This window comes from Pseudonaja textilis, chromosome 3, assembly GCF_049901715.1.
Source record: "Pseudonaja textilis isolate UNSWEBS1 chromosome 3, rPseTex1.2, whole genome shotgun sequence".
Classification (NCBI taxonomy): Eukaryota; Metazoa; Chordata; class Lepidosauria; order Squamata; family Elapidae; genus Pseudonaja; species Pseudonaja textilis.
Window position 1 is genome coordinate 30095706 of NC_141992.1, and position 13954 is coordinate 30109659.

The following is a 13954-nucleotide window of genomic DNA, read 5'->3' on the forward strand; positions in this document are numbered from 1 at the left end:
ATGAGAGCCACTCAACAACACAAGCCTTTTTCATCCAAATGTTATGTTGTTTTGGGACAGATAGCCCTTGTAAAAACTAAAGTGAGGTATAAATAATAAAGGCCCAGAGAAAAAATCATGTTGACTTGATCTCAGTGAAATTGACAAATGCTTTTTCCTGCAATATGTGCAAAGATTTCACCTTCTTTGTTTAAACATTTTTTTCCTATTACTTCTTTCCCCCTCCTTTTGAATGTTTTCTACTCTCTCCTAACAACCAGTGAGCATCTGAGTTTCTTTTTTAAACATCTTACAACGTTTGCTCTTTTGCACACACCTCTTCTTCGTATAAAATATCCAATCATTTATCTGGATTGATATTTTCAAAATCACGATTTTATTTCTTTCCTGGCAATTTTGTAAGTAGAACAAAACAATCTTTTTTAACCTTGCCTCGTCCCTGTAGAGAATTTGCTGTGAGACGAGTTTTGGTGATCATTTTTGGGATGTGTTTGACACCCTTTATTTGATACTTCTTTTCACTGTTTCTTTCCCTGTTCATTGCTTCTGATAGCTACCATCTGCCATTCAGTGCTTAGAGCCTTAGCTTCTTTCCTTCCTTTTGTCTCATTCAGAGAGCGGGATTGAGGGAGGGCACAGAGGAGAAATCTAAGCTGCCTCGGCACAGGGCTCCTGAAAGTGATACCGGGGATGAAGACCAGGACCAGGAGAGAGACTCGGTCTTCCTGAAAGACAACCATTTGGCCATCGAGCGCAAGTGCTCCAGCATTACTGTCAGCTCAACTTCCAGCCTTGAGGCTGAGGTGGACTTCACTGTCATTGGTGACTACCAAAGTGCAGCCTTTGAAGATTTTTCACGGAGTCTCCCTGAGCTTGATAAGGAAAAGAGTGAGGGAGAAGCAGAAGGTCAGATTTCTACTGAGGAATCTGACAGACCAGCTCCCAAGGAAGATGGTGATGCAATGGATGAAGAAAAGGTTTATCATGTAACCCCAGAAGAGGTACAAAAGAAGACATAATACACAGATGTGTCTAAATGTCTTCATTTCAGTAATGTCTGTCTTGGCATTTGCACCGCTTGATCAGGTGTCCATCTCATATTTGGAAGAACATGCCCACTTCTTAATAGCCCTTTAAAACATTTTACCTTCATAAATGTGACTGTCTTGTCTGCATGATTGTTTCTGACGTTCAAATGCATGTTTGTCCTCTTGAGGGCATTTGTAATTCCTTTAATCATGAAGTTACATCACACTTTAACCCACTGCATTTGCCTGGCTGCTCCATTGTATTGGGTGTATTGTATTTGTGTATTCTCTTTGTTGCATGAATTCAACAAATAATATGTGTATTAAATATGCTTGGTATTTACACATAATGTAACTAAAAATGAGCATCATAGTTAAATCAAATGACAATTGGCTACTCTGATTCTCTAAATCAAAAAGCAGATACTGTACTGTTAAAATAATTGTCTTTCCAAATTGATTAAAACAAAGGTCAAAAATGGAAGAAAACGTAAAGGGGAAACAATGTAAAATTCTAAATTTAGGCAAATGCCATGGATTTATAAGAGCAAAACTGACTTAGTCTTTGTTATCATAGTTAGTGAAATTGCATTTAAAATGAATAGATTATATTCAAAAACAGGATTCAAAAATTATTCTCTCAACAACAAATCGTTGGAGTTCTTTGCTTTCTTGCCAATTTGAATTTTAATTCCATTTTTCCAGATTATAATCTTTATAGAAATAACATATGATATAGTTTATACACTTTCAGTCAGTCTTTTATTATCAAATATGTGCTCTGAGATAATATTCTTGAGCTTAAATAGGCAAGAATTAATTTATTAACCATGATATTTGACAAAATAAGAATTAAAAATGCACATTTTTGGACAGGAAAAGGACTGTTCACAAAACAGCCATATCTGTCTTTAATTAATAATATTTGGATTGTCGTCCTTTTTTAAAATCTCTTTGATAGTCCTTCAATCTGAAATCAGAAATGGTAAAGAAAGTGGAAGCAGACAGCTCTGTGCAACACAGAATTGGTACAACAGAAATTACACAGGTAACTTACAATTATTACTTTATTGCACATATAAATTTCTGCTTTAAACGAAGCACAAATGTGTTTCATAAATCCATAGGAAAAACAGCCCACTAAAATTTTATTTATTTTATTTATTTATTTGTCAAGCAAGTATTAGATAACAGGTATTATAAGTATAGACATGATCCATTTCATGATACATGAAATGGATACAAATAAAAAGAAACATTAGGAGAGGGATGGTAGGCACGTTAGTGCACTTATGCACACCCCCTACAGACCTCTTAGGAAAGGGGTGAGGTCAACAATAGACAGTTTAAGGTTAAAGTTTTTGGGGGGTTGGGGAAGAAATTGCTAGTGGAAAAATAATTTATGTATTCTAGTGATATACTCACAGTTTGTTGTTGTTTCTAAATGCATGTCTGAGACATGAAATGTTCAATCTATAATCAAGTTTTAAAATATTATATGAATAGGAGACTAAATTGAAGTAATTTACTATCTTATATGAATATATTTTGTTAATTTGTGTAGAATTAAATGGAATGTGCATTTAACAGCTGTACTTTTGTTGATTTTTACTGTTTCATTTTTCAGGTTGATGGTACCACTACTGATGGAAAAGAGGCAGTAACCACTTTCCACACTGTCAGCCCAGAAACTATATCTACAACCTCAGTAAGTTATTCACATGGAACTCATTAGTGCCTGGCCATTTGTCAGCATTGCAGCATTCTCAGTTGAGAGCCTCTGTGATCCTGGGTGGATGTGGGACTCTCTTGTTTATCTTTGCTATCAGCAATCACTTCAACTGCATCTCAATTCCATTTGGAGACTTTCTGCACTTAGTCCTTTTCCAACTCTCTTGGCCACTTGTAGCCACCATCATTCTTGGCTGATATTTAATAACAAAGGGGAGGCAAAAATGAAAGATCGTGCTCTTTTTCCAGTTCCTTCCCCTTTCAGTTAATCTTGACTGGGGTCCTTATATTCATAAGAGATGACTCTAGGTGTTTGACAACTCTGGCCATCTCTCACATAGGCCCTTAAGGGATTTGAGTGAGTCCAAATTCTTTTGCTAAAGTGTGACATAAAATATATGAGATATGTGTTAATTAAAAAATGAGCACTGGATTATTCCTAGTTTGACTATAATCACATAAGAGATGCAAAACATGTTGGGAACTCCTTAAATCTTTTGAGTAATATTAAAATGTTAGGAATTACAAACCCTAAATCCCACCTAATGATACATTTGCTCACCTGTTGGCTTTCAGGATACAGTAGATTATACTTTAGAATAAGTATTTTTATTTCCCAGAACAAATTAGTGGATGAAACTTACGGTTTTTCCTTATGTCTTTGAGCATCTATCCTCCCTTGTCTGATTAGATCCATAAACATAAGCTGCAGTGTAAATTTTTTTTTTCCAGGATCACAGTACCAAACCTACAAAAGGCACTGCAGACCTTCGATCCATTTCTCCAGTAAGTCATTGTTCATATTTTCTGAGGAACTGTCCCATCCTTGTTTCCTAAATCAGTAATAAAATTACAAGACACAAAAGAATCTGAAACAGAAATAGTAGATCTGATAGATAATTCTTCACTGGACCTGAAAGAATACATAACTGTAGTAGGAACATTCACATTTCAGCCTGGAATGATTAAGTACATAGGAAATAACATATTATTATTATTCAGATACCATTAAGTGTGACTAATGTGATTCTGGACCTTTTCCTGGGACCCTTATCGTGATACTTTTCAGTCAAGATTCAGGCTGGGTTATGGCACTGAAGTGGTATTAGTCATACTTGTGCATGATCTTTGGAGGGACCAGAATGCGGGGTGTCCTTCCTGTATGTCTCAGTTTTTGATATCAACAGTTTTGGTTTCCTTCTGGACAGGTTTAGGAGTTTGGAGGGGAGGCACTGTTTTGCAATAATTACTCCCTTTCTATAGTTGTTCCAGTCAGTATTGGTAGCAGGAATGAAGTCTAAATCAAGGTCCCTTCTATATGAAGTACCTGACATCTCATCTCTTTGTCCACTCCTATTTAACATTTACATGAAACAACTGGATAAATTGGCAGTTTAATCCACATCTCCCCTCCCCAATGATTTACCAGAGAAGGATAGTCAAGCTGTATTTCAAAGCACATGTAAATAAGTAATATCAATTTTGCTGCTTTTTTCAATTCCTTATAAAGGATAATTACTGCCTTAGAAGATGTAGGCAATTGTTTCAAAACTTCTAAGTGCTGTAGAACTTCAGAAACTGCAATTGTACCTGGGTCAAATAAGAAATGCTTAAGCTGAATACATTGTTAAGATGATTGTTTGATTTTGCAAAATTTTCAAAAACAAATTTCTCGGAACTAAGTTGATTTAAAGTAAACAGTCTGTAAGAGGTCCAATTTATTAGCCCTCAAAAATTTGATTATGATCTTCTTTGGAGCAATATAAACTTTCTCTTCACAACTGTCTTAGAAAAAGCCAAGTATCAGGGTTCATAGCTTAAACCCATGCCTATAACTTCTGTTTTGGAGGAACTGTAAATCTGTTGATGTGGATCATGTTTTGCACATGTTTATAGATTACCAGTGGTGCTGTTGGCAAAGAAGCCTTCACCAGCCTTTTTGGTGCCACTGCAGAAACCCTCTCCACCTCCACAACGACCCATGTTACCAAGGTAAGATCAATGAAAGAGCACAGAATATCAGCTTATTCCAGTGCCCACTTACACCACACTTCCCGTGAAGGAACTGGGAAAATATTTATTCTAGATAAGAGGCACATTGTACCTCTCTAAACATCACATCTATCTATATATTATTAAAATTTGTGTGTCTGTAACCTTTAATAGGGCAAAACTGGGCATCATAGGGCAACAGTTTTTGAACCAATGTATCTCAAATGGGCTATTTTACAGAGTATGTCCAAAATCCAGTATCCACTATTTCCTTGGGATTGAAATTTGGCAAGTTGATGATGACTTCAGTGCTTTCATGCTGCTGGGCCTCTACCTTGTGATTCAGTAGACTGACCCACCCATAGTCCTCTGAGACTGGGTAGGCTGGCTGCTCCATTGGCTATTGGAGATTGGGCAGACAACTCCTACCCTAGCCCTTCAGAGGCTGAGTAGAGCACTCCTACCACTGGCTGCCAGCAGGAAATTAAAAGTTGTTCTTGGCTTTGTTTCAATTTTTGTTGTTTTCGTCATTCTGTTTTTTCTGTTTAGGTTAAGGAAATGTCTTTAAAAGGATGAGCCAGTGGGTCACAAGTTATCTAATACTCTCCTATAATTAAATGTAGCTTATTTTTTTACTTGCAAATAATAATTGTCATACATTTCAGTCTAAAATCATAATCTATCTTGTTAGGCATTGTAATTTTTAATGCCACAGTATGTTGCCTGAAGTAGCCAATTGTTGATTTTCAACAAACCATGACTAACCAAAGCTTAGTTCTGGTGCCCCAGTAAAGCAAAAGCTATCATTCAAAACAGTTTTAGACATGAGATTTACAATATAATGCTAAGTATTTATTTTCTTCTTTATTCCAGACTGTGAAAGGAGGATTTTCTGAAACCAGAATAGAAAAGCGAATCATCATAACGGGAGATGAAGATGTGGATCAAGACCAAGTATGAATGGAAGCTTTTAGTTAGGAAGTTGAACAAAACACTTTTCCTTTTTATTTACGGAGGTGTCATGGTTCAAGATAGGAAGGCAGGAAGGGAGAAAGCTGTATATGGTGGCCATAAGAAGCTTGAGAAAGAGGCCTCTAACTGCTGAACTGAAATCCAGCAATATGCCCATCTGTTATTGGAGTCTTTAGTATGGTAGAAGCTGTTTTAGCTTATTTAGTTTTTTTCTATAACTGCAAAAAATAAATAAATGGAAATTTGGATAATCAGGTCAAGTCCTAGAATTCCTGTGTGTGCATTGAATTCCTGACAGTTATTGCATGCAACCTTGATACACAATGGTTAGGAAGATCACAATCCCCAAATCTTCCCTTGCTCATGCCTGCTCAGGTATTCATCTAAAAATTTCTCTTGCCCTTTACCATATCTAACGTACATTTATCTTGAAGAACTGATGTTGTATTGATCATGCTTTTATGCAAACACATAGCTCTCTGCACATTCGGGGATGTTTATTATAACAAGATTCAGCACTCTTCTGCTTGAACATGTGAAAGTTCAGATCTTGTATCCCATATTCCAGCTTTTACATATGCATGCAAATACTTTAAGAGAACTACTATTTCCTCCAGTTCTAGTCACATAGACACAGAGATAACAGTATAAATATATTTGCATAATTTAGATATACTTATGGTATGTAGACCTAATTCACAATATCATGAAAGAGAGGGGGGAAATATTGGGCTCTGTGAGCTGCAGTATAAACTGCAGTACAATGTAAAGCTGTGCTTATTGATAGTTAGGAATATCCATGTGAAAGAGATAGTGCTTTTGACATTCATAGATATAAATTTGTGTTACTTTACTTATTCTTTATTTAAATTATTTCCACTTGTTCTTAAATGTACACATTTGGGGAGGACTGAAGCTGCATTTGGAACTGTAGAATGATTTGGGGGCCAGAAGGAATGTGGGCATCGTGAAAGGAAAAAAAATGGGTATGCCTAGATTAAAACCCATAGGCTTTTTAAAAATGCATTTTTAAAATTGCCAAGAAACATTTGTTTCTTCTTCTGCCTTAGCCAAATTTAAAAGATTTACCAAAATTTGAGGAAGAAAACTCGCAAAACCCAGAAATTAGACTACTCATGAGCCAAAGGTTGGCCTCCAATGATGTAAGTGAAATAGTACTGAATGTGAATTGTTTTCTTTCCGTAGGCTTTGGCTTTAGCCATCAAGGAGGCAAAATTGCAGCATCCTGATATGCTGGTAACCAAAGCTGTAGTATATAGAGAAACAGACCCATCTCCAGAAGAAAAGGACAAGAAGCCTCAGGTGGGTATAAATGTGGTGAAAGCGTGGAGAAATAGGATTCTTACAAGCCAAATCATTGTAAAATAGTAACTGATATACAAAAATTGTAGTTTTCAAAATGAGTATCCCTTCTAGTGAGATAATAGTGAGCTCTCTCAAAAATGGCTAATTAAACAAAACTATATGTGGCTGATGCTATTTGTTTTGAAGAATTATCTTGATTGTAGTAAGTTAAATTTGTGAGCTGTGCCATATCTTGACTCAGGTTTATAACTAGGGATAAGCATGAGTTAATGCAAAAGAATGAGAATTGGCTAAGAACCTTGCCATTTTCAATGCGGACCAGAAGTTTTTGCTTGGAAACACTGGTCCTAATGGATGAATTGCCATACTGATGTTTTCTATGGGCTTCACACAGTAAAGCAATTAGAGTAAATGGTACTCTGTACTAATGGAGGAACATCCCAAAATAGATTCTAGGATGCTCTATAATATGCAAGAACTTCATACGTTATACAATATAGTCTTGTTAAAATAGCTGAAGCTGTTATAAAATATTAAATTGCAAAAGTCAAACAAGCTTGTAGTATTATATTGATAAAGGATAGACGTATTTACTGATTTATGTGCTTATTTTCCTTCTTGTATAGGAATCTTGACCTTTGTATTTCTAGAAGTTGGCATCTATTTTAACTGAAGTAAAGAAGGGGCCTTTATGCTGGATTCCTCACTGAGACATAGAACGTCCTGGCTGCAAGAATAATGTTGAGAGACAAAATATTAAATAAAAAGGAATAGCAAATATATTATATATTATATATACAGGAAACAAAATGCATCCTTGCACTGCTGCTATATGCTGGAGATGAATAAAACAGCAACATCAGCAACAAGCAAAACCAACCACCTCTTCAAATAAATTGAAGAATTGACTGAACTGATCTAAAAAAATCATGATGGTAATAATATTAATAATACAATAAACCACCATTGTGCATGTTACATTTAAAGAACACATAATTCATTTGTTGCACACTGAATGGAAAAGCAAAAATGCTTTGCAACAAAGCAAGAAATCAACTAGCAAAACAAGCAGAATTACAAAATGATTCCCTGATAGGAAAGAATTAAAATCCATTCACTTGTATAATTTCTGTTTATTATTTTATAATTTGGGATGTGCAGTGATCATCCTTTATTTTCACGCCATGCTACTTTTGTTGCTTCATCATTGGATTCTTTTATTTTCCCCAATTGGTCCTTCCTTTTTTTTTAAATGTTTCCTCTTCTCATCTAATGTCTTATTCTGCTGAAGATAATTATGACTTTATTTCACTTAAAGCAAAGGAAAATGATATGTATATGATTTCTCACCAAACAAAATGCAGCCTGTAGAGATTTCATATTGATGTGCTTTTAAGTTATGGATATTATATATAACTGGGGAGGGTGGGGAATGATATTAAAACAAACAGTGCTAAGTGTGACAATGACATTTTCACGTTATTATTCGATTGATAATGGTTAATGTATTACAAGACGTTTAGATTATGCCAGTATCCCATGAAACTAAGAATAGGAAAAAAAAAAAGGAATTTTGAGGAAGCTGTCTCTCACTTGAATTTGGTGACACAATTGTGATTGTCACTGGTTAAGACAAACAACAGTATGAAAGGAGTCAAAGACAACAAAACAGATCAGTGTTACTCCAGCCCAATTAGAATGCCTCAAATGTGCCAATTAACAGTGTCTCTTCATCCTCCAGGCTTAGGAGGAGTACAAAGTCACCACACAGAATGAGGTCAGATTGCTTCATTGTTCAAGGCCTTTTATTTAGCAGTCTTTCAGATCAAAGTGTTTATTTAGGGCAAAGTAACTGTATTTGCCATGTCAGTTTTTCAAAATTTGAAAGTTTGGTTCCAAACCTACGTGGCTCATTTCTGATCCATGCAAGTCAGAATCTGCCAAAGAGACTGTCCTGTCCTACTCCAGTGCAGTTTCATTTTGTCAGATTTAAATTTTGGAGACCATATCCATCAGGGAGAAAGAGCACCTCTGCCTTCTTTAAATATGATTCTATATCAGAACAGGATTTATTCATGGGTTTCTTAAAGATGCATTCATCTGCCACAGTAAGTTGTGAAGCTTAGAAAACCAAACTACTAAAAGCAAATACTGCTTGGGAGTAAGGATATTATTAATAAAACTGCTTTGCCATTAATGAAACCTAGACATTGTCCTTTACCACTTTTCATTACCTCAAGAGTAATTAAAGCAGAAACAAATGAGACAAATCTAAATGAAAGTTTATACTTTTCCTTTTACATTTGTGAATCTGATAATGACATCTTTTATCTCTAATTGGAAATATAAATAAAAATGGGAAATCATTGGAGTAACATGGATGTATCTTATATCATAAATTGTTTGCCATTGTGGGAGACACTGGGCCATTGGCTGTTAGTATGGCTCCTTAAAATTGGATGTTTCTGGCATGTAGGAATGTCCTAATTAAACACTGAAAGCATAGATGTAAACTTTATGCTGTAAGAGTCATTTCTAATTTTCATGTATCCAAGCGATTTTCTCCTTTAGATTTTTTGAGGATTTTTTGTTTCCTTTTATTCTTTTGGAATATGTGATGCCCTAAAACCAAAACACCAAAAAATTTAGAAACTCATAAAATATGTAGAAAACAAAAATCTTGTTCTGCTGATTTCAAAAACAGAACAAAAATCTTGATGACATTATCATGTACTCAACGTTACAAAAAAAGGAATTTTCCCCACAAAAATTTCATTTTTAATTTTAAAACAAAGCTCAGAAATTAGGTATATATAAAGTACATCCTATTGCTTCTTCTATATGAATTGGTATACATGAGTCTGCCACTAAAACCTGTGGAAACAAATTGCTTCAAAACCCATTTATAAAAGACCAGAATTTAACTCTTGTCAAGTACCGTAAAGGAAAGCTACAGTAGATTTGGATTTCTCCCACAGCATGACTGATGGGTAGCCATTAACAAAAACTAGCTTTTTGTTTACCTAGCAAGATGTGGCTTATATATAGATATCTATATTGAGATATATATATATAAAATTTGTGGTAAAGTTGAAGCCATGCACACTTTTAAGATCATGGTTTCTTACACCTTCTGCTGCCATCTGATAAAGTTGGTCACTCTTTTCTTTCTTTGGGTGAAGGGGTCTTTCCATTGAAAGAGATGGTCAACAGAACTGCTTGTTTGCAACAAATCCCGCAACTTGATTCTAAAACTGGCCTGCAACTGCATGAATTAAAAAGATTCATAATTATTTTTTAATTTGAGAAGCACCTTAACCAACTGAAATGCTGTCATTCATTCATTAATTCTTCTGTCCTTCTGACCCCTCCACCCATTTCAATTTTTGTCCCATCCTTTTCGATCATATCCTCTTTCAGTGCTTGGTGATGTATGCGTGTGTGCTCACTGTTCTTGTATTCAATAAAAGTGAAATAAATGTATCTGATGCTCACTCATTTTGTGGCTCATGGTGGCTTTTCTCTTAGGAAAGAGAGAAATCAGACCCTTTATGCTGGGCCTGTCAGAATTTCAAATGGTCTTTGAGCAATTGGTTGTAAGTCAAGTACTACATGAAGATGATGAAATGTTGAATTATTGTGAGGCTGGGTCACAACAGGTGTACAAGTGAAGATAGCCCTCCCCACAACCTATTGACTTTTATTAGCTTTTCCGGTACTGTGAGAACAGGAGAAATTCTCAGTCATGGGATTCCTCTCTTAGGGCCAATGTCACTCCATTGATAGATGACACCAGAGATGCAAAGGAACCTTAAGTAATAAACAGCTGTTTTGTTTGTGTTCAGTCCCTTTCATCTCATCCAAATACAACCTCCAGATAAAGGATGAAAGAGTGTTAATACAATACACTGAACCAACAAATTACCTCCTCCAACAGTTTCATATCAATATTAAACAGCGGAAATGGCCTGGAATTAGAGGAATCCTATAACAGCCCTCAACTGAACAACCTATTGGCTGATGAGCACCACGACCCCTGAGTGGCCCAAAATGACTAGGATGGACACTACCCTATACCAAGTTACAATAATCTACAACAGCAACCAATGCCATCTCCATTCCATGTTCAGATAAGTGTCCCGAATAAATAATCTGTTTCTTATATGATGCATTGCCATTGTAGGGAAAGATAAGATGTGGGACATCATAGTCTCTTTCAAAGTTGCTGGTTACTTCCCCTTTCAAAGTGAGATGTCGGTTACCAGATCCAATCTCTCTAACTCCTTCTGTCTTTCCAATGAGGTCAGGAGGGGCAGACAACAAATCCTAGTGCACTTTATCAAAGTCCATCAACTAGAAAGAATCCCAAGTTTGTTTGCAGAGCCCCTTCTTGAGGGAGATGGATGATCTAGAACAGGGGTCTCCAACCTTAGCAACTTTAAGACTTGTGGACTTCAACTCCCAGAATTCCTCAGCCTTCCTTGCTTTGCTGGCTGCGGAATTCTGGGAGTTGAAGTCCACAAGTCTTAAAGTTGCCAAGGTTGGAGATCCCTGATCTAGAAACATGAATATAAGTATAAAAATAATGACTTCTGTGTCACTACAATAAGTCAAAAGTTCTATATCTTCTCCCTAAAGAAAGCTGACTACTCTAAACAGGGTTGCTCTATAGCAGGAGTCTTCATCCTTGACAGCTTTAAGACTTGTGGACTTCAACTCCTAGAATTCCTTCACCAGTCACGTTAGCTCAGGAATTCTGGGAGTTGAAGTCCACAAGTCTTAAACTTGCCAAGTTTGAAGACCCTTGCTCTATAGCAATCTGCCAGTGTAGTTAGGGAATATAAGTAAGATTTCATTCCCTTATCACCAAAATGTAGGTTTTAAGCTTGAGTTCACACCTGTCTTGGGTGAAATTCACTTTTTATTTTTTTTTAGTGCATGCCAGGCATACCTTCTGCTACTTCATCTCCTAGATGTTCTTGATAAACCAAGGAACCAACCAAGATTGGCTGATTAGGAGAGGCAGCCTGGAAGCAAACACACTGATTATCTTCAGTTGACAGGTGATCAGGAATTCAACAAAACTGCCCCAAAGGTCTTACGTTATTTGGGGCAAGCTCATTATTACTACAGAGAACTCCAAGCTTTGTTCAAATCACTCCTGACAGCCTGGAAATTGAAATCACCCAGAGCCAAATTATGAAAGAACTCTAATATCAGCATCTAGACCAAATCAACAGTTTAGGGAGTGATTCTCATGGGCATCAGGATAACCATTACAATAGAATATCCAGCTTGTCCCTACTGTCCAACTTAATATGCAGTATTTCCATTCACATTCCATTATCTTGGAGCAGAGTCACAGGGAATAGAAGTGGGTGCTTTAATTACCCTTCCTCTGATCAGGATGTAGAGACTCCTGAAGCACTTGAAACCTGGGAGGGCAGATGGCAGATAATGACCGTCACCATCACCCAATAATATTCACTCAATAATATTCACCATTTTCTGGTGCTCTTCTACCATCAAATCATAGAGATGATTAGTATCTGTATGTATGAGATACAGACTTGTCAATTATTATCAACAGATTACAGATCTTATCATCACTGTTAATATTAACAACTTACTGGTTTCCCCCTTCCTTAAAATAATTTACAGCTATATCTCCCTCAACCCTTATTACTGGACCATAACTATATTCCTCCCCTTCAGTCAAAACTTACACAGACTAAATTATACTGGCAAGTACTACAACAACGTAACCATCCCAGAATTAGAGAAACAGCAAAGTCGCTCATTCTGGCTTCAACATCAAAAATCAATCACCACTCAAACCCTACTTAGACAAAAGAAGTTTTGCTGATAAGTAATGCACTACACACACACACACACACACACACATTCTGTCCCTATAAATGAAGGCAAACTTCAGCTTCCAGTGCAAGTCAACTCTCCCATTTCTGACCTGCTATCAGTTCTACTAGGAGTACAATAGCCCAGGAACCAGTCATTGGCTAAAGTTCCCAATGAGTTTTCATGCTGGCAGGTTGCCATGATCTGGCATCATTTCAAGCCTTTAAACTTTGGGTCCACAATGTTATCAATGGACCTAGTCAGATACTGGTTCTATTTCCCAGCAGCAATACCAAAGAAGCTCATATTCAGCCTTACTTTCCCATTCAGTTATAAGTATCACTAAGAAACCTGAATATCTTACCCAAAGATTCAGACCTCCAGACAGCGCTGCTTAATGCTACTAAGTATTCTGTTTCTGTCCCTCTTAGCCATGGTCTTACTAATGGTGGTTGTCATGTTGTTTAGGGGACCAGATTTATTTATATTTTTCAATTTATATGACTGCCCATCTCACCATCATGATTAACTTTGGCTAATGACAAGTAAAACCAAACAGCAGGGCTCTGTCAATCCAACCTTATGCTCAGAAAAACAACTATGTCTTCTGAGCCTTGCAAAAGGGCCAACCTAATCTCCAAGACATTGAAATTCCAAAGAGAAAGTGCCAAAACAGAAAAGGCTTGCTTTCTAAGTCCTGCCAGAGGACATTCCTTAATTGATGGGGTTCACAACATGCCTCTTCTGCTGGATTGGCTGGAATGGGTAGAAACAATTGGGAACAAGCATCTCCCAAAATAACCTAGCCTCCTCCAACGAAGATTTCCAATGGCCATGGATACTACTCAGTCAACTGCTATCTCACTAAATCATTCTTCAGGGAGTCAGATTCTGCAGACTTTGGATTAAACGCCTTCTCCATTTCTCTAAGCCATGGTAAATCAGCTTCCCACAGTCTATTTTCTTTTCTCTCTCTTTCCTAATATCCAGCTTGGATACCAATTTTCCTAACATTGGCTTGTTTCCTCTACTCCAACATCCTATTCCAA

At 36.6% G+C, this 13954-nt stretch overlaps 1 protein-coding gene across 15 annotated transcripts in view; it reads left to right on the forward strand.

Moving 5' to 3' along the window:
• EPB41L1 (erythrocyte membrane protein band 4.1 like 1) overlaps nucleotides 1–10547 on the forward strand; it is a 197053-nt gene extending 186506 nt beyond the window's left edge. For all 15 annotated transcript variants that reach the window (XM_087929097.1, XM_087929098.1, XM_087929109.1 and 12 more), the window contains 8 exons: nucleotides 615–1001; nucleotides 1990–2076; nucleotides 2656–2736; nucleotides 3492–3545; nucleotides 4656–4751; nucleotides 5625–5705; nucleotides 6930–7046; nucleotides 7676–10547. In XM_087929097.1, coding sequence (XP_087785223.1) covers nucleotides 615–1001; nucleotides 1990–2076; nucleotides 2656–2736; nucleotides 3492–3545; nucleotides 4656–4751; nucleotides 5625–5705; nucleotides 6930–7046; nucleotides 7676–7684 — 912 coding nt within the window. In that variant the 3' untranslated portion in view covers nucleotides 7685–10547. The remainder of the gene's footprint in view (nucleotides 1–614; nucleotides 1002–1989; nucleotides 2077–2655; nucleotides 2737–3491; nucleotides 3546–4655; nucleotides 4752–5624; nucleotides 5706–6929; nucleotides 7047–7675) is intronic.
• Nucleotides 10548–13954: the final 3407 nt, after the last annotated feature.